Source organism: Paramisgurnus dabryanus, chromosome 21 (assembly GCF_030506205.2).
Source record: "Paramisgurnus dabryanus chromosome 21, PD_genome_1.1, whole genome shotgun sequence".
NCBI classification, from domain to species: Eukaryota; Metazoa; Chordata; class Actinopteri; order Cypriniformes; family Cobitidae; genus Paramisgurnus; species Paramisgurnus dabryanus.
Window position 1 is genome coordinate 13,300,061 of NC_133357.1, and position 21,473 is coordinate 13,321,533.

Genomic DNA, 21,473 nt, shown 5'->3' on the forward strand with positions numbered 1-21,473 from the left:
TTATATATAATATTTCAAGTTCTTTGTACAACAAAGTAAATGCTTTAATGCTGTTGATTTTTCTGTAGATTTGACCCTCTACAGGGCTTTTCCTGTGTAAATGGGAATTTGTCATGTCAGGACTACAGGGTTCGTTTCACTTGTCCACGAAGTTTTTGCCAAACAAGTTAGTATCCTAAAATGTGGTTTATTAAATGTACTCGGATCTGCTTGTTTTGTGTGTTTACTTTTTTGTATTAATCTGCATTTATATTTATCAGAGTGTGTAACTCGTTGGTTTGACCGTGATGATCCCAGTGGAAATGGAGACTTTGAATATTTGTCTGATCTTCTCAATGAAAATCCTGGGTTGATATGTCAGAATCCAATCGGAATAGAGGCTCAGACTGTCGCTGGCCTACAAGCTTCTCAAACTGGAAACATCTTCCAAGTGTAAGTGTAAAAATAACTTGTTTCTCCACAAAGCATGTAAACTGGACTTCTGGTAACAAGTTACATTTTGACTATTGAATGTCAAGATCATTGTGATGTTATTGTGTATCTTCTAAAGGTATAATGCTATCTCTGGGTTTGCCTGTGTGAATTCAGAACAAGGAGGTGTGCAGTGTGACGATTATAAAGTGCGCTTTCTCTGCCCCGATTCATTTTGCTCAAGTAGGTGACATTGTCATAGCATGTTTTTATGTGGTAATGCTGTGCTTTGAAGATACATCTTTAAGATTCTTTTACAAAAAACATTGTAACATTGATCTAATATTTCATCTTATGAGACATTACATTTTAGTTTGTAGGAAACCCTGGATAGACCGGGATGACCCTAGTGGTGTTGGAGACTTTGAGACCCTGGTAGATATTCTAGCTGAAAATCCACAACAGGCCTGCCCTCAACCAATTGCTATTCAGGTCGCAACCATTAGCGGGACCACAGTAATGCCAACTGGAAACAACTTTGAAGTGTATGGTTACCAATATAATATTAGTTCAAAATGAATAATATGAGGCACTGTGCCCATATCACAAAATAATTTTGCTCTGTTTTAGACACACTTCCAGTTTTTAAACTAACAAGTACCTGCTCTTATTCTGCAGATATGATCCATTACAGGGGTTTAGCTGCATGAATACAAAGCAGATTGGAGGCGTCTGTCAGGACTACAAGGTCCGCTTCACATGTCCAAAGAGTGTCTGCTAAATTTCTGCATACTAAATGAATTGCCACAATTTACAAAACACTGCTTAAAATAACCATAATGAAATCAAAATACATTTTTTAAATGTTTATTTGCATTGCTATGCTTCATAGATTTTTTTCCCTAGATTACTGTATATTGTGGTACAGGGTATGTTATGAAATGCAAAACTTTCACAACTTTATTTCTGGAGTGACAATGACATAAATGTTTCATGTGACACTTATTTTTGCAATTCACTTAACTAATTGTTTTAAAATAACCATTCACTTCAAATGAAGTCATGTACAGCAGTGGTTCATCAGTGGCATCCCTTCATGCCCCCCCCCAAAGAAAATTTGACAAAACATTCCAAAACTTAAAATTTAAATTAAACAAAACATATTACATTTTACAATGTAGTGCTGTTGGTTAGTAGACTTATTTTGTCTGAGCTTTTAATTACACAGAATTTATGAACAATTAATATAATATTTGATCAAATGTCTTAAGCTGGGGCCCCCCTCAGTTTGAGAACCACTCATGTACAGGACTTCAAACCCATTAAATGTTTATATTCTTAAATATCTGTTATTTTAAAGAGGTATGTTGAAATTAGAAACTTGTAGACAGAAACACAATTGTGCTAATATGTGAATTTATTTCATTAGAAAACTATATTGTGTATAAAATGATATTTTCAAATGGATAACCTGAAAGGCAGAAAAGGGATGCAAAATTCCTAAACTAACAAACTACTTGGGTTCACTTTCATCCGTGCCCGAGGGCAGGAGCGGCAGCAGCCCACAGTTAGCTTCACCCCCCTGCGTCGTCCCTGATCCGTGTTTTTATACAGCGAAAAAGGTAAGCAAGCAGCTGAAGTTAATGAGTTTAGCACCATTTGGATGGTAATTGCAGTGTTTCCCATACATTGATTTATTTGTGCGCCACAGAATCAACACCGCAAAATTTTTCATGATTACCATTTAAATTTATTTTAATTTTTAAACTGCTAGCAAAAGTAAATGAAGCTCTCAGCGGCATCCCTGTACACAATACATGTAAATCTATTGTGATTTTGTCAGACGATGTCGAATTTAAAAATCAGGATTTTAGCAGTAGTAAAGTAACAGTTGTGAATGATCCTACCTTAGATCCTCACGTGCAGAATGTTTTTATTATTGTGTTTTTTAGTTTATTCCTAATCATTTATTTACATCATTTTATAATCATTAGTTATCCATATAATTGTTTATTTGATTATTTAATATTATTTTATCATTATCAATTTTATTATTATCATTTTTGTTGTTACATTATTGTTTTTTATTCATTATTGTTTTTCTATATTTTATAATATTATTAATTCATTCATTCTATTTCTATATTTCACATTGTCTTAATTCCATGGTGGTTAAGTTTCATAGAGCTGTTCTGTCTGTGTGTAAACAGAGATAGATAAGCAGAATGTTTATGGAAGCTCAAGGTCTAAGGGATGTTTCAGCTGGGCAATTGTAATATAACAGTGCATGCTGTATTCCTGGGTAGACGAGGTTTGAACATTGAGGCATATGCAACTGAAACTAAACTGTCCATCAATAAAACTCTGTTCTATTTTATCATCTAAAACCTCCGTCTCTCACGACTCTGTTTATGCTCTCCTCTAGCAACGATTGATCAGCCTTGTATCTGACAGATACTTTAACAAAGTAAACTTATATTTCTGACGTGATCTGGTGTCCGGGGCTGGATCGTTTTATTTTGTCTCTGGTGTGGAGACCAGGGGTGTATTCCAGAAAGCAGGTTATGTGACTTACCCGGGTAAGTTTAGGAGTAAGTAAGCGGATAACCTCTGCTTTCGGTTCCAAAAACGAAGGTAACTTTCGGGTTATGTAAGTAACCATAGCAACTGACTCTCTGAAGATAACCTGCTCCGGAGCAGGTTATGTTGCAGGGTAAGTTCATTTTAGTTAATAAAACGAGGCTCCGGAGGATGTCTGCGCATGCGTGTACTTATGATGAGCTTGCAGCAGGCGTGGAAGCATATATTTCGCATAATATTACAATGTTAAAGCATTTATTTTATTACATTTACAATCGCGAATATTTATTGCTGTCTTGTATGAAAAATGTATGATATTTTCTTTAAAGAAACTTTTTTTTAATAACATGGATTGATATTTGTGATTGAACTAATTACTATACATTTAATTATGTCCATTATTAATAAAAATTGATTCATATTTGTGTTCGGACTAAATACTATACATTTAATTAAGTTCATTATTAATATATCTCCAAATATCAGTGGATGTATGAAACACAATTCCATCAGTTAATAAATGTTAACAATAAAGTACATTTCCATATCAATTTTGTCAATTCATAAATAACCTCATCTTTCACTTACTAGATAATTTGAGATGAATCTAAAGTTCTAATAAATGTGTGATCAAATACATTGTCATTATTGAGCCAGAAATCTTCATATATGTTACTTAAGTGACAATGTGGCAATGTTACAGTAAATGGGTATAACAAATAGAAACACATGATGCCTATCATAATAATAATTACTGAGGGACAGAAGTTACCCCTGCCTGCAGTCTCTGATATGTGCATGACCCACAATATGACACCCATGATGCACAGGCACGATTTAACACTGACCCACAGAGTGACACAGGTGAAGCTCAGACTTCATTAGATGAAACACCATTGAATCACAGACATGGCATAGTGGTCAGATATTTTCTATTATCAGTAAGAATCATGTACACAATGAAATGAAATTATAAATATTTTTTTCATAGTATAATATTTATTTCTTAAACATGCACTTCAGATCCTTAGCCCCCTCTCTACATTTGATCTATAGTTGGTCTTTTTCTAAATCACCTTTTTTTCTTTTAAATTGGCCTTTTGTGCTTTCCTGAGCTATCATTTTTGAGCCAAAGGGAAATTGAGATATTTGGTTATATTAGATAATACAGGACATTTTAGAACATGTTACTATGAGCACTCATGTAACATTTCTATTCTTCACTTTTGTCACAGCAGATCCTAATCGTCCAATGCAAATGAATGATAATTTTTAGTGTAGTGTACTGAAAAGCATTACACAAAATTATTGAAAATATTAAAAGAGGGTGCATTAATCTATCAGCTATCAGTAAATGTTAAAAATGATGATACAGTGTGGAAAGTCAAAAAACTAAACAGGGTCACCCAAAGTAGCAGAAGTGAAATAAGTACAATGTAGTGAATATAATCATAGTGCATTTTATGCATACACAACACAATCATATAAAAAAAAACTGTAAATAAGCCTTATGTCAGATTTATGCACTTTATGTGCCACAATTCTTATGAAAATTAACCATGGTTTCATTGGTTGTCAAAACCATGGTTATTTTTTGGTTACCATGGTTTTACTGTAACCATGTTTTTTTTTTAACTGTAGTAAAACCATTGTTAATTTTTGTAAGAGAAAAATCTAATTCAATATAATTAATATATTTAAATAATGTGTATTTTCGTTGAGACACGTATAATATTGGACTTAAATGGGGTAAAATAGGTCCGTATTAATTAATTAATTAATTAATTTGACCTGTTTTGTAATCACGGACTTATATAACATTATAAAACGTTGATTTTGCCAGAAACTATTGGTTTATAATGTTATTTCTCATTTAAAAACTTCTAAGTTATCTGACGTTTCCATGGTGACTCGTGAAATCTGTGATCCATTGACAATGCCTTTATGTTGTTACCGTGAGCACGCGTTAACTCTGGGTTACTTTCAGCGGGTTGATTGAACTACCTTTTAAACTATGTTTTGGAACCGACATACCCAGAGTAAGCAAGTTTGGGGTTGATCAACCCAGAGTTCAGGGTTTATCTGATGGTAAGTCAGACCCGTCGCCAGACCTCAGTCATAAGGGGGGCATATGAAATGCATGGGAGGGCACACTTATTATTAGCCTACAGTACGTATACTTATAATAATATATACTCTATTCGCGCAGCACGTAATCATCACGTTAAACATAACCATCAGCAATATAATACCAGCCTATAGCCTACACCACAGTACATATAGAAGCAATTTTATGAATATCCATAAATCTAGAGGCATCTCTCAAACATTGCATTTTAAAGCAGTCAGGGATATGCATTGCCATGAGACACGTGCGCGCGGGCGCGCACACACACGCACGCACGCACGCAGACTTTGAACCTACGGTAATTGAGTGGAGGCAGCGCTGTCGTCTCTCCCTTCCCTCCTGTCAGTACAGCGGCAGGCGGCGTTTCTCCGAGCAGAACCTCCTCATTAATAAAGTGTCCACTCGGAATTAATATCAATTCAACTGCAGTTGGTTTGTTTTGATTTAAACCTTCATAACTTAAATACAGCTAAGTAGCACCATAAAACAAAATAATAACATGATAACATAAACTTGTTTTGACAAAAATGTAAAAAAATGGATTTATCTCGTTTAGCAACGAAACTCTTCATATATTGTGGGATAAAAACTATGCTTTAAAGATGTGATGGTTTAAAACCTGTCAGTGTGATGAGTTGCCTATGAAGTGTGAATGAATGTAATATTTTATTACTTTTAAATCATACTCAGGGCCGGTTCTAGACATTTGGAGGCCCTAGGCAAAATTTATGTTGGAGGCCCCCTGCACCACTCATTTCTTCCACTTTTTATGAATAAACACAAAGCACCAGAAAAAATATGGTTCTTAACCTTTTTATTATATATCTTTTATTACTATTTGTACATTTTCACTAATATATGTGCACACATACAAGAACTGTATGTTTTTTGTTTACATGTACACTTTAATTTAACGAACACTAAAACAATTTAAATTAAAGAATCAAATAATCTTAAACAAATAAAGAATGAGAAGCCATCTGGACCATCTCTAGCTCCTTTGTTAAGGAGGAAAAAATGGCAAAGACCACGTACAAAGGCACTCTTCTGCTTTTTGTTGAAGCAAAGTCATCAATAACTGATTCATAAGAAATCTGCCGTGCAAGTTCTCTGTTAATGCTAATTAAAGCAAGTCCACTAAGCCGTTCCTGATTCATTGTGGATCGCAGATATGTTTTTATAAGCTTTAATTTGGAAAAGCTTCTCTCAGCACCTGCTACAGTTACTGGCAGGGTAACTGAAATTCTGAGTGCGATCCAGAGATTTGGATAAATGTCCTGCAGTTGTTTCTGGTGAAGAAATTTCAAAAGCTCCATGGCTGTGTTTTTTGATGGTAATGGTGGAAGGTTGAGGATCTCCTCGGCCAATTCTATTCCAGAGATATCTGCATCTCCTTCCTTGCTGAGTGCCTTCTCAATGTCTTCACAGTGTTTTTTCACTGTACCTCTTGACATGGATGAAACATCATTAAAATTCAAAAGAATACCAAAAGTGTCCCTGACATTATCCATGCTCTGAAATCTCTCCTCAAGAGAATTAAGGGCTACATCCACAACTGTGTTGAAAAAAGTTACTTCAAGTTCCGTAGTGCATAATGTAGGGGTTCATCAGCAGCCTCATAAGAGAACTGCTTCTTGGTGGTTCGGAGTCTTTTCTGTACAAGAACTGCCTCTATATTCATCTCCTCACAAAGATCCTTTGCAGTTGCTTGTGCTGCGGCAAAGCCAGAGGTCCTGTACTGTGAAAGTGCTGCTTTGGTGGAATTAATTAGGTTTGAAGCAACATCCAGTTGCATAGTGGATGACTGAAAAAGCTTATTGACTTGGTTGACAAGTGTCAGAATGTCATACCACACAACAGAACAAATCAAAAAGCGATAAGATCCCAGTTCTTCAACAAGCGCTTGGGCCTCCACCTTAGAAACAGGGTCAGACAAACTCTGACGTACTTCTAGAAGTGCTTCCCTGATTTGGGCTACCTGGAACCTGACAGCCTGAACACTTTGTAATCTGCTCTCCCACCTTGTGTCACTCCATGATTTAAGAGTGAGGTCTACGTGTTTTTTCAAAATAGACCATCTCTGAGTGGATGATGAAAAAAAGTTAAATAGCTTCTGCAGATGTCCAAAGAATCCAACAGCATCCTTTGAAGCTCTTGCAGCATCTGCCAGGACCAGATTTAATGTGTGTGCCCCACATGGGACAAACAGGGCTCTAGGGTTCTTTTCCAGCAGCCTGGCTTGTACACCTTGCTTCTTGCCCTTCATATTGGATCCATTGTCATATGACTGACCTCGACAATCCATAAAGTCAATCTGAAGGTCCTTTAGCTTATTTAGGATCACTGTTGACAAATTTTTGCCAGTTGTCTCCTCCACAACCAAGAATCCCAGAAAATGTTCTTTAATTTCTGGCTCTGGCTGTAGTTCCACGATGTGTATAATGACAGACATCTGTTCCTGGTGGCTAATGTCTGGTGTACAATCAAGGATTATTGAAAAGTACTTTGCAGTGTGGATTTTTGCAACTATTTCTTTGATTAGCTGACTACTCATCAGATTCAGTAGCTCATTTTGTATATCTTTCCCTAAGTAGTGTGTGTGTGTACTCCCATCTTTGATTTTTGCCAAGTGCTCCTGCATTACTGGGTCAAACTTTGCTAGGAGCTCCACTTCCTTTAAGAAATGACCATTATCAGAAACATTGAGTTTGTCTGAAGATCCCCTGAATCCAAGATTTCTCTCAGCAAGAGATTGTATTATTGCTAAGTGTCTTGTAAGAACATTTCGCCACCTCTGTCTTTCTTTCTCCAAGAGGGTCATCTGCCTCTGGTCTATGGTTTGACCTGTTGCAGAGCGCAACTCAAATTCTCTCCACTTCTGCATGGTGCATATATGATCAGAACTGTTCTCATGGCTGCGCAGGATGGTGTGGATGTTCTTCCAATCTTTTAATCCTCCTTTAATGAGCTTAATTACTTGAGTAGAGAAAAGTTTGCAACTGAAACAAAAAACTGCATCATTTATTTCTGAATATAACAACCATGACCTTTTGACTCTTTCACCATTAGGCATTTTTCTATAAAACAGACTGTGGTGAAAAGACCGTCCATCTGTGTTTTTTGGAAAAACATAACTTTCTTTGACTTTAAATGGTCCTCTGCGTACTGCCTCTGCTTTGAAACTTTGTGCAATTGTGTCAGGCCACAAGGCTTCATCAATAGGTTGAGCTTCTGGTACTGTGCTTGATATTTCACTATTTGCTGATGTTCCAGGTGTGGCATCGTCTCCTGCAGATTCTTTCAGTATTTCACTACTGCTCCCTTTAAGTCTATTCTCTGGCCCTTTACTCTCTTTGTCTCTGTCTTTGCCCTGTATTTGTGTTTCTTCACAAACACTTTCTTGCTCTTCTCTCTCTTTTCCCTGTATTTGTGTCTCCTCACAAACACTCTCTTGCTCTCCTCTCTCTTTTCCCTGTATTTGTGTCTCATCACAAACACTTTCTTGCTCTTCTCTCTCTTTTCCCTGTATTTGTGTTTCTTCACGAACTCTCTCTTGCTCTTCTCTCTCTTTTCCCTGTATTTGTTCTTCCTCACAATCACTATGTTGCTCCTCTCTCTCTTTGCCCTGTTGTTTACCTGACTCTCCAGTGTTCTTCAAAAACCTCATCATTGATCCTACAACATATTTTAAAAAGTGTACCAGTAATGTCATGAGAACGTCTAAATTGTTTTCTACAGAGTAAAAATAAACTTTAGTACAGTAAGTTATGACATGTACTTCAAAATTATTAAAACTTTAAGTCTGTAACTGGTTATTATCATTTTAAAACGAGTAAGCATTTAAGTAAGCCAGGATTTTAGTAGTAGTTTTGCTTTAATTTGTTCAGTAATTTATTTATTTTGCAATAACACAGAATAAGGAAAACATCTATACAGAACAACATTACATTTACAGAAGTACACTTGCTGGACATCACATTAGTTCATAAACATCAGTGCCTTTATAGTTATTTTCTATCTGGGTATGAACAGGATTTCCCATAAAAAACAATGATTTAGTATTGCCACATTATGCCATTGCAATACATTAAACACATTATATATACACAAATAAACTGGTAGTGAAAGTGAAACGGACAAACTAAGCAAAAAGAACAGTTTGTTTTTAAAGAAATATGCTTATGATTATTATGTATTTATTGATTTAAAAATGTAGTATGTTTGAGCAACTAAACAACAGCGTAGCTTATTTACAATATACAGATATTTGAAACAATTAAACATACTTTATTGTATTTTCTCCTTGTCTTTGAACTCAAATTTATTTACTGTAATATAATGCAAATCAGTTCCTGACGCGATGTTTTATATGCGCAATTTCATCACGTCTGAAAGTCTCGAGTGGACGCGTTACAACGGTCGCCTCAGTCAGATTAAACCGGCAAAGTCATTAAGCGAATGATCCGGATTTGGCACAGGTTACATTACAAATTACTTCAAAAGATGATGACAAATCACATACCTTCATCACGCACTGCACTTTCTTTGCGTGCCTGCTTTGCCTTTCGCTAAGCAGCCCCCGAAGGATGCACTCGTTTAGGCGCCATCATATATCATTGACTTTTTGCATATCTATATTATCTTACGTTCAGAGGGCGGGAGCTGCGGGACCCACATAAGTGGTTTCACTACAGGTGAGTGACAATTCATTTATAGCCAATAGAAAAAAAGACACTTGTTGCTGTCCATCCTGATTGGTGTATTCGCGTTTTATGGCTATGGAGGCCCCACCTCTAAGCTCGAGGCCCTAGGCAATTGCCTACTCTGCCTATAGGTGGCGCCGGCCCTGATCATACTCATTATAATATCAGAGGACGAGAGACAATTATACCAGGCCGTAGTCCGTCAAGGATGGATCCCCGTGAGAGTACGAAACGAGAACCCCTATCCAATACACTTGCATCATCACCAACGGCTAGCCCGGGTGACTATGGTAGAGTCCCACCAGGTGAGGGAAGAAAGAGATGTCAGTTTCCGACAGATATGTCCCACCGTGGTTGAGGTGGTGCTGACGCAAGCAGACTCGCCCCTGGAGAAGGCTGAGGAGGAGATGCCAGCCTACCTGTTAGGTGAGTCCCTACGGGGAGAAGGGCTGGAGGAGGCCCAGACACGCAAACTACAGGAACTTCTGACTAAGTGGCAGCATATATTCTCTGCACATGACGAGGACTACGGATGCACAAACGTTGTGAAACATCGGATCCCCACTGGAGATGGCGGCCCCAGTCGTGAGAGGTATCGACCTATACCACCTACCTTGTATTCCGAAGTCCGTACCCTGTTACAGGGGATGTTAGATCGGGGTATCGTCCGAGAGAGCAGTAGTCCCTGGGCAGCCCCCATCGTCTTGGTGCAAAAGAAGACAGGAGCCTGGAGGTTTGGCGTAGACTATCTAAAACTGAATCATGTGACCAAAAAGGATGCTTTCCCACTTTCGAGGATCGAGGACTGCCTTGCCAGTTTAACTCGGTTGGCCTGGTACTCCACTTTAGATCTGGCGAGTGGGTATTGGCAGGTACAGGTAGAAGAGGCAGACAGGGAGAAGACTGCCTTTACGACCCCCTTCGGATTATTTGAGTGGGACTGGATGCCCTTTGGCCTTTGTAACGCCCCGCCACGTTCCAGCGGCTCATGCAGCGGTGTCTAGGCAGTCAGTTGTCGGAGTCTACACTGGTATACCTGGACAATGTCATTGTCTATTCCCCAGACTTCCAGTTCCACTTGCAGCATCTGGTCAAGGTATTACATCCAGAGATGTGTCATCTACTACGGAGGGAAGTGGGCCACTTTTTGGGCCACTGTGTGAGTGCTTCTGGAGTCTCCGTAGATCGGGGGAAAGTGTCGGCGGTGCAAGAATGGGGTGTCCCCAAGACGGTACGGCAAGTCAGGTCTTTCTTGGGCTTTGTGGGTTATTATCGATGGTTTATCAAGTATTTTTCAAAGATTGCCAAACCCCTGAACCAACTTCTGGCCGGGACTGGGCGCCCCCAAGGCCATGGGTCTCCATCTTTTTCCTGGAATCCTGAGTGCGAGCTGGCATTCCAGCGGCTCCAAAAAAAGCTCCAATCCTGGTCTATGCGGATTTCACCCAGCCTCTTGTTCATTTACAGACAGCAAAGTTAGGGGCAGGAGCAAGCCTTGCTGATGGCGTACCATGCCCAGTTAGGACACCAGGGTGTTACGTTCTTAGTTAAAGTGGCAGTCTAGGAGATGAATCTTAAAGTAACAGCAAATTGAAAAAAATAATAGTGTATGGGCAGGTAAGAGTCACTAAACACAAAAAGGTAAACTGAGAAGTATTTTATTGTTTGGAGCTCTTTTCTCAGTTAAAAAATTAAGATAAGGAGGCAGACAAAAATTCAGGAGGGGGAAAGCCCAAAATAACAAACAAAAATGACCCTCTGACTAGTTAGATGTGTAACTGCTAAGCTAGCAACAGAAAATGAAATAAACAACAAAAGTATACTCTACCTCCCTGACTAGAAGAAAAACAGGAGAAAACATATTACAAAAAAGGAATAAGCGGGCACCCACCTCCCTAAAGATTCCAGAGTTCAAGGTGTAAAATTAAAGTTGTTCCACTAAAGGGCTACAACCAGCCAGATAGTACAACACAATATAATGAAGAGTCAAAATACTCCAACAACTATAAAAGTACAACTGTGGTGTTCAGCAAGGAGGATTCAACATGCTTAGGAGGCTGCCCCAGAGTCTTTCGCTGCTGCTCTCTTAAGGTGTTGCACGCTCAGGCCAAATGAGTTGCAGGTGGCGACAGCAATCAGAGCACACTCTCTCTCTCCTCTCACCTGGTGGGAGACAAAGAGAAAAACCACACACATACACAATACCCACAGATACACAACCACATTAACAATCATAAAAAGGAAAAATAAAGTATACGTTCCTGGGAACGTAACAAGGGGCAGGAGAAGACAGTGTCTCTACTACGTAGGCATTTCTATTGGCCAGGGATGGAGGCGTCCATCAGTTTGTTCATTCAAGCATGTCCTCGCTGTACTTTGTTTAAAACCATGAAGGAGGTTAGAGCCCCGATGGTCCAGATACAGGCCAAGGCCCCTCTTCACATCGTGGCTATGGATTTCTTGACTTTGGACAGGCCAATGGACCGCTACCAAAATATCCTAGTAATCACCGACTTGTTTACCAAGTATGCTTGGGCCAACCCTGGACCAGACCGCCAAAACCACCGCCACTGCCTTGTGGAGAGCCATCTTCCAACAGTTTGGGTGCCCAGAGTTTCTGCACTCCAATCAGGGGCCGAATTTCGAGTCCCGGGTGATTAAGGAGCTGTGTCAGTTGTACAGATGCACGAAAACCCACACTACATCATACCATCCTCAGGGGAACAGGGGATGTGAACGGTTCAACCAGACCTTGTTGGGCTTGCTGGGCACTTTAGACCAAGGACATTAAAGTGACTGAGTGAGTACCCTTCCGACACTGGTACAGGCGTACAATAATAGTGTGCACAGTACCATGGGGTATGCCCCGACTAACCTGATGTTTGGCAGGCATGTACGATTACCAACCGACCTGGTGCTGGGGATGGCTGCGGCCGAGGAGAACTTGAGTCTAACGGAGTGGGTGGGTCGCCACCATCAGCGACTCCACTTCGCCTACGAACAAGTGACCAAGCGGATACAGACTGCCACAGATAAGAGTAAGAGGCTGTACGATCGGACGGCCTGATATGCTCCCCTGCTTCCAGGAGAGCGAGTATTGGTGAGAGATAACCGACATCAAGGAAAGGGTAAACAGAGTGATCGGTGGGAGACCACCCCCTGTAAGCCCAAAAGCTAAAAGCCCAGTGTACTCACCTGTGTACCTTCTGTACGCCCAAAGCTACAAGCCCAGTGTACTCACCTGTATACTCCCTGTACGCCCAAAGCTAAAAGCCCAGTGTACTTACCTGTATACCCCCTGTATGCCTAAAGCTACAAGCCCAGTGTACTCACCTGCATACCTCATGTACGCCCAAAGCTAAAAGCCCTGTGTACTCACCTGTATACCTCCTGTACGCCCCAAAGCTACAAGCCCAGTGTACTCACCTGCATACTCCCTGTACGCCCAAAGCTACAGGCCCAGTGTACTCATTTGTATACTTCCTGTATGCCCAAAGCTGAAAGCCCAGTGTACTCACCTGTGTACTTATTTGTACATCCTCCTGTGAGTTCAGGAAAAGGAGTCTGGAATACTTACCTGTAGTTCACGTGTGAGATGAGAAGAAAGAAAGCTGGGAATACTTACCTGCAGTCCACGTGTGACTCAGAAGCGACTCGGACCATCCCTTCAGTCTTCCAAGTTCCAGAAGCTGCCCTTTTAAGAATCCCTTCCTCTTCCCTTTTCCCTGTTTTAATTAATAAACCTTGTTAAATTTTATACTTCTTGTCTGTCTGGTCATTGGGGTGTTTTGGGACCTCCTCGAGGTGGAAACAGAGGGAGGAGCGCGACTCACGATAGTGGTGGTCTGCTCTGACCTGTGACACTTCGAAAAGCTTTGTTTCTCCAATCAATAGTCAAAGGAACATAAATAGCAAGTCAATAACCAGGGCAGCATGACTCATACCCTTATTGGGTTTTAACAGCAGCTTGCATCTTAATGTTGCATTACTACAATATTATAGTTCTAGTTATTTCCCAATATACTTTGGTCCACATATTCTTGTCATGAGTCCTGTTTTAGTCCGATAGGTGTGTTTGACATCATGCGGCGCTGTGCACACCTCATGACTTACACCAACAAACACACTTAATTTAATTAAGAAAATGATCAGTACCATAGTACAAAATACTGCGTTCCCCTTAAAGCATCGTTTCTGCCTTTTGTTCACACAGGACACATTCCGTAAATGTTGCGGCAATGTTACTAGGTTCCCCTTTACAGAAGCAATCCCAGAAACAATTACGGGACATGTTTGCGCTCACACAGGAGGCACACTGATAATATATTATTCAAGTGTTTTGAGCGAAACAATGTTTAATTTTTGGAAGCAATTGGTTCAATTGATTCAAAGCTTCGAAAAGCTTTGTTTCTCCAATCAATAGTCAAAGGACCATAAATAGCAAGGCAATAACCAGGGCAGCATGACTCATACTTCATTGGGTTTTAACAGCAGCTTGCATCTTAATGTTGCATTACTACAATCTTCTAATTATAGTTATTTCCCAATATACTTTGGTCCACATATTCTTGTCATGAGTCCTGTTTTAGTCCGATAGGTATGTTTGACATCATGCGGCGCTGTGCACACCTCATGACTTACACCAACAAACACACTTAATTTAATTAAGAAAATGATCAGTACCATAGTACAAAATACCGCGTTCCCCTTAAAGCATCGTTTCTGCCTTTTGTTCACACAGGACACATTCCGTAAATGTTGCGGCAATGTTACTAGGTTCCCCTTTACAGGAGCAATCCCAGAAACAATTATGGGACATGTTTGCGCTCACACAGGAGGCACAGTGACAATATATTTAAGTGTTTTGAGCGAAACAGTGTTTCATTTTTCGAAACAATTGGTTCAATTGATTCAAAGCTTTGAAAAGCTTTGTTTCTCCAATCAATAGTCAAAGAACCATAAATAGCAAGGCAATAACCAGGGCAGCATGACTCATACCCTTATTGGGTTTATACAGCAGCTTGCATCTTAATGTTGCATTACTACAATCTTCTAATTCTAGTTATTTCCCAATATACTTTGGTCCACATATTCTTGTCATGAGTCCTGTTTTAGTCCGATAGGTATGTTTGACTTCATCATACCTCATGACTCACACCTAAAAACACACTTAATTTAATTAAGAAAATGATCAGTACCATTGTACAAACAGGAGAGGAGGGGGGCAATATTTTTACAATACACATAACAAAAACAACATGCCTCTGGAATAAATGTAACATTAAACTAAAATTTGAAATATATATAAATGTTAGTCAAAACAAATAAATATTCAATAGTTACGCTGTATATCATTAATCAAATATCATTAAGGTTACTTGTAATCCCCATGAAGCACAATTGGACTATTCCAATTTTCCAATAAAGCAGTGCAACATCAGCTTCAGCCCCCTATGCTTCTGGATCATTCCAGACCCTCCAGGCACAGGTAATATAGCTTTCACAAGAACTATTTGGTATTATGAACTATTTGATATAATGAACTATTTGATATAATGAAGTATTTGATATACTTTAAAAAGGTGGATAGGCCTGAATAAATGGTGTCTTTTGTTTGATTGTCTAGTCCTTTATTGCTTAACAACATAATCTCACAAAGTTCTGTGGGATAGTCACGGAAATTTTTGCATATTTTTCTGTGGCATTCTCACGGATCTCCGCATATTTCTGTGGCCCTGCCACGGACTTTCTTTTCCGTGGCATTCACATGGATTGGTTACTCAACTGCTTTTTCCTATTTTCAAACCATTTTTGCTGCGGTTTAGGGTTAGATTTGGTGTTTGCGTTAGTATGTCACTTTAACTATTGGTTTATACTTTTTTTTTCTGATGTATTCTTTTATATTTTCTTAACTTTAATCAATTGTTGCCTGACGTTGGGGTTAGAGTTGGGTTTGGGTAGGGATGTCATTTTATGTAAATCTAACCCTAAAACGAAGCGACAATAGTAAGAAAATAGGACAAAACAGTTCAGTAACCAATCCGTGAGAATGCCACGGAAAAGAAAGTCTGTGGCAGGGCCACGGAAATATGCGGAGATCCGTGAGAATGCCACGGGAAAATGAGCAAAAAATTCCGTGACTATGCCACGGAAATTTGTGAGATCAGGTCCAGTGTTTCTTAACTGGAGGCCCACTGCTTTGCACATTTTGCATGTCTCTCTTATCTACCGGCCTCAGTTCAGTTCACGGAGATCTCTGCTATTGAGCTGATGATTTGAATCAGGTGTGTTAAGGAAGGGAGACATACAAAATGTGCAGAGCAGTGGGCCTCCAGGAATAACGTTGAGAACCACTGGCTTAATCCATATACTTCATTGACATTATGGCTGTCACATCAAATGCAATAAGATTAATATATTCATTGATAAGTGATATTTCTTCTCTTAAAATCAAAGTCTTAGGTCAGGGGTGCTGGTGTCCTGCAAACTCTGCAGAACCCCGGCCTTCCAGGACCGAGTTTGGGCACCCATGTCTTTGATAAAGTCCACACTCTACTAAAGACATCTTAATTGTTAAAATGTGGATTCTGAAATTCCCTGTTGGAACCTCTGACTCCTATTTAAAGTGTATGAAATAAGAGCCAGGACATACTTGACAGGTGTTAAGTGGGGTAGAGATGGCTGGAGTGCTGGAGGTAAATGAGATGAGGAAGTGAACTACAAAATGCTTTTTTGTCCTGGTATATCTGCACATAGTTTTTAAAGCAGCTTTGCAGGTAGGTTGTTCAAAGCTGAATATATTGGCAGTTTTTTTGGATGAAGGTTGTGTTCGTTTATTTTTTTGTCTTCATGTGATCTTACTCACAGTAATAATGGTGTGAATGAATAAATGTTAATTTTTATTTAAGTGCTACTCAACGCTGAAAAGGCTGAGAAATGATCGCCAAGGTATGTCATTGCTTTTGCATCTTTCCATACTTAAAAATAAGTCTCTAAATATATATTTTATTTCCAGATATTTGCAAGCTGGGCCATTCTTGCCACAAGTAAGTTTGAAAAGCAGTTTTTGAAGTATAAAGTTTTTATGCAATAAAAATCACTGTTTCTATATCTGATCTTTATTGTACACACAGGTGCATATATATCAGTCTCCACTGAGAGTAAGTCTCATCTTTGTTCAGTAAAAATCTAAATCGCGTATCCTTGTCAATGTTTATCCAAAATAATTTGAAATCTGAATAAAAACTCTGTAATTATTATCATTGTATGTATTCATCAGAGTGTACGACCCAGTGGTTCAACAGTGATGATCCTAGTGGAATGGGAGATTATGAGCTTTTGGCTGACCTGCTGACTTCTAACCCTGGGTACATTTGTCCTAATCCAATCGGGATAGAAGCTCAGACCATTTCTGGCATTTCCGCATCTCAAACAGGAAATGTATTTCAAGTGTAAGTGTATCAAAGCTATTGCAACGTGTGTATCTGATCATGTAAAGAAATGAAATTTGGAAATGTTCACTATTGTATTTAAGTAACTGTGTCTTTTGAAGATATGATGCCATCCATGGGTTTGCTTGTGTAAATGCAGCCCAAGGAGGAGGGCAGTGTGCTGACTATAAGGTGCGCTTTATCTGTCCGGAAGAGTTTTGTTCAAGTGAGTGACAACTGCAAAATTGCAAAAATAACTACAGCTGATAATAACTAACAAATAAAACAAAGTAACTTTTTTGCTGACCTTTCAGTGTTCCTGTAGCTCACTTGGTAGAGAATTCAGTAAGCAATTCAAAAGTCCCAGGGAATACACTTACTAAAACTCTGTGAATGGCTTTGTATCAAAGTGTCTGCCAAATGTGTTTAAGGAATTATTTGGCTTGTACCACATTGCCAGACTTTGCTAAGACTTTACTCTGGTGATTCTTTTAAGATATTTGACAGGTTAAGTGTGTGTTTATTGAAAAAGAATGCATACCTGTGGAACATTTCTCAAACAATAATGTATTGTAAAGTGTAACGCAACATGTTTTAAAGTTTTTATAACTTTTGCATGTATGGCTATTTCTCAAACTAGACCTCTGTCAACAAAACAAAATGAAATCATTGAAGTCATTGATAATTTCATTTTTTTAAATCAAAGCAACACCTGTCGTACATTTAATGGATTGTAAAATGTTTAAGCTGGTCTCCTCATGCATCAGGCTGTAGGACACCTTGGATAGACCGTGATAACCCTGGAGGTGTTGGAGACTTTGAGACCCTCAATCATATTCAGATAGAATACCCACTACAGGTCTGCCCTCAACCTATCGCGATTGAGGTCACAACCCTTAGCGGGATCCAAATACAGCAGACTTCAAGCATTTTTCAATTGTATGTTTAAGATTAAGTCATTATGGTCATTACAGAAAAAACCTTTTTTTATATAATATTTCAAGTTCCTTGTACAACAAAGTAAATGCTTTTATGCTGTTGATTTTTCTGTAGATTTGACCCTCTTCAGGGCTTTTCCTGTGTAAATGGGAAAGTGTCATGTGAGGACTACAGGGTTCGTTTCACTTGTCCACAAAGTTTTTGCCAAACAAGTTAGTATCCTAAAATGTGGTTTATTACTCAGATCTGCTTGTTGTGTGTTTACATTTTGTATTTATCTGCATTTTATATTTATTAGAGTGTGTAACTCGTTGGTTTGACCGTGATGATCCCAGTGGAAATGGAGACTTTGAATATTTGTCTGATCTTCTCAATGAAAATCCTGGGTTGATATGTCAGAATCCAATCGGAATAGAGGCTCAGACCGTCTCTGGCCTACACGTTTCTCAAACTGGAAACGTCTTCCAAGCGTAAGTGTAAAAAAATCCTTGTTTCTCCACAAAGCATGTAAACTGGACTTCTGGTAAAAAGTTACATTTTGACTATTGAATGTCAAGATCATTGTGATGTCATTGTGTATCTTCTAAAGGTATAATGCTATCTCTGGGTTTGCCTGTGTGAATGAAGAACAAGGAGGTGTGCAGTGTGACGATTATAAAGTGCGCTTTCTCTGCCCAGATTCATTTTGCTCAAGTAGGTGACATTGTCATAGCATGTTTTTATGTGGTAATGCTGTGCTTTGAAGGCACATCTTTAAGATTCTTTTACAAAAAACATTGTAACATTGATCTACTATTTCATCTTATGAGACGTTACATTTTAGTTTGTAGGAAACCCTGGATAGACCGGGATGACCCTAGTGGTGTTGGAGACTATGAGACCCTGACAGATATTCTGGCTGAAAATCCACAACAGGCCTGCCCTCAACCAATTGCCATTGAGGTCGCAACCATTAGCGGGACCACTGTAATGCCAACTGGAAACAACTTTGTGTATGGTTACCAATATAATATTGGTTCAAAATGAATAATATGAGGGACTGTGCCCATATCACAAAATAATTTTGCTCTGTTTTAGACACACTTCCAGTTTGTAAACTAACAAGTACCTGCTCTTATTCTGCAGGTATGATCCATTACAGGGCTTTAGCTGCATGAATACACAGCAGACTGGGGGCGCCTGTCAGGACTACATGGTCCGCTTCACATGTCCAAAGAGTTTCTGCTAAATTTCTGCGCATACTAAATGAATTGCCACAATTTACAAAACACTGCTTAAAATAACCATAATGAAATCAAAATACGTTTTTTAAATGTTTATTTGTATTGCTATGCTTCATAGATTTTTTTCCTAGCTTACTGTATATTGTGGTACAGGGTATGTTATGAAATGCAAAACTTTCACAACTTTATTTCTGGAGTGACAATGACATAAATGTTTCATGTGACACTTATTTTTGCAATTCACTTAACTAATTGTTTTAAAATAGCCATTCACTTCATTTTAAGTCATGTACAGCAGTGGTTCATCAGTGGCATCCTTCATGCCCCCCAAAGAAAATTTGACAAAACATTCCAAAACTTAAAATTTAAATTAAACAAAACATATTACATTTTACAATGTAGTGCTGTTGGTTAGTAGATTTATTTTGTCTGAGCTTTTAATTACACAGAATTTATGATCAATTAATATATTTGATTAAATGTCTTAAGCTGGGGCCCCCCTCAGTTTGAGAACCACTGATGTACAGTACTTTATAAACATTTAATGGGTTTAATCTTAAATATCTATTAATTTAAAGAGGCATGTTGAAATTAGAAACTTGTAGACAGAAACACAATTGTGCTAATATGGGAATTTAATTCATTAGAAAACTATATTGTGTATAAAATGATATTTTCAAATGGATAACTTTGACCAAATAATAAAGAAATTGAAGCTAAAAATTGTTTCAAAAACATTTCTAGGTGAGTCTTCAAGCAGCTGCATGATAAATTGAGTAGCCTAGCAACAATTTTGATTTTCTAGGTGGGATGACTATAATGAAGATGCTGAAATATAACATGGTTTTGATTCATTTGGGATGCTTTTAATAACAAAATTTATATAGTTGCAAATGTGTTTACTAGAGGAAAAACAAACTCGAAAGGCAGAAAAGGGATGCAAAATTCCTAAACTAACAAACTACTTGGGTTCACTTTCATCCGTGCCCGAGGGCAGCAGCCCACATTAGCTTCACCCACTGCGTCGTCCCTGATCCATGTTTGTTATAGGTCGAAAAAGGTAAGCAAGCAGCTGAAGTTAATGAGTTAAGCACTATTTGGATGGTAATTGCAGTGTTTCCCATACATTGATTTATTTGTGCGTGCCGCCACAGAATCAACACCGCAAATTTTTCATGATTACCATTTAAATTTATTTTAATGTTTAAACGGCTTCATTCAATTTTGCTAGCGCTCAGCGGCATCCTTGTACACACAATACATGTAAATCTATTGTGATTTTTTCAGACGATGTTGAATTTATAAATCAGGATTTAAGCAGCAGTAAAGTAACAGCTGTTTGGATTAAACACGAGGTGTTATTGCGTCGTGTTTAGTCACTATATTTTATACTCTTTCTTTATTTGTGACAACAGAACAGATAATATGTGAAAATAGCATTCAGTTGTGTTATAATACAATATAACAATCAATGAAAGTATTGTGGTAGAAGACTGGCTTGGCAATAGATGTTGCTATAGCCCCAGGGCCCAAAATCCTCTTAATCGTGGCCTGATAATGCTTGTATTAAAACATTTTATGCTACTTTCTTAATGTAATTAATTTAAAATAAGAGTTTTTTGTATCTGTACATGGAAGCATACAAACGTAACTTACTGTAAACTTCCGCAAATAATCAATGTTAAAGCAACACTGAAGAGTTTTTGCTCTTTGCTCCCCCTACAGGTTGGAAGCAGAATTGTCCATTACCACTGTCGTAAATAATTTAGCCTACTGCAGCATAGCTGGCTCTGATTGGATTGTAACTTACCGTAAAGTAAGTTTTTGTAGTTATCACTCGAACTACAGGACCACAACCCGACGGTTGGAAACTTCTTAAGTGCGGTTTTGGCCGATAGAGGGCTGCAAAGCGAATGTGAAAGTGCTGTTCACGCTGTTTCGAGTGGATGAACGACTGAAACGTTTTTGGAAACGTTATTTTAAGGTACAAAAAAAATCTTTGGTGTTGCTTTAAAAGAGTAATATTACAATAGGTACCCTGAAGTTATAAAAACCTAAA

General features: G+C 38.5%; 1 protein-coding gene across 3 annotated transcripts in view; it reads left to right on the forward strand.

Annotated features, from left to right (window-relative positions):
- LOC135775472 (mucin-5AC) overlaps nt 1–21,473 on the forward strand; it is a 36,800-nt gene that overhangs the window by 5,163 nt on the left and 10,164 nt on the right. The window contains exons 16-24 of one of the 3 annotated variants that reach the window (XM_065285706.2): nt 69–166; nt 261–432; nt 551–654; nt 18,020–18,191; nt 18,306–18,403; nt 18,490–18,661; nt 18,781–18,884; nt 19,015–19,183; nt 19,317–20,124. In XM_065285706.2, coding sequence (XP_065141778.1) covers nt 69–166; nt 261–432; nt 551–654; nt 18,020–18,191; nt 18,306–18,403; nt 18,490–18,661; nt 18,781–18,884; nt 19,015–19,183; nt 19,317–19,419 — 1,192 coding nt within the window. In that variant the 3' untranslated portion in view covers nt 19,420–20,124. Of the gene's footprint in view, nt 1–68; nt 167–260; nt 433–550; nt 655–784; nt 957–1,089; nt 3,273–18,019; nt 18,192–18,305; nt 18,404–18,489; nt 18,662–18,780; nt 18,885–19,014; nt 19,184–19,316; nt 20,125–21,473 lie in introns of those variants that run through there. The other 2 variants (XM_065285705.2, XM_065285708.1) reach the window with 2 other exon arrangements.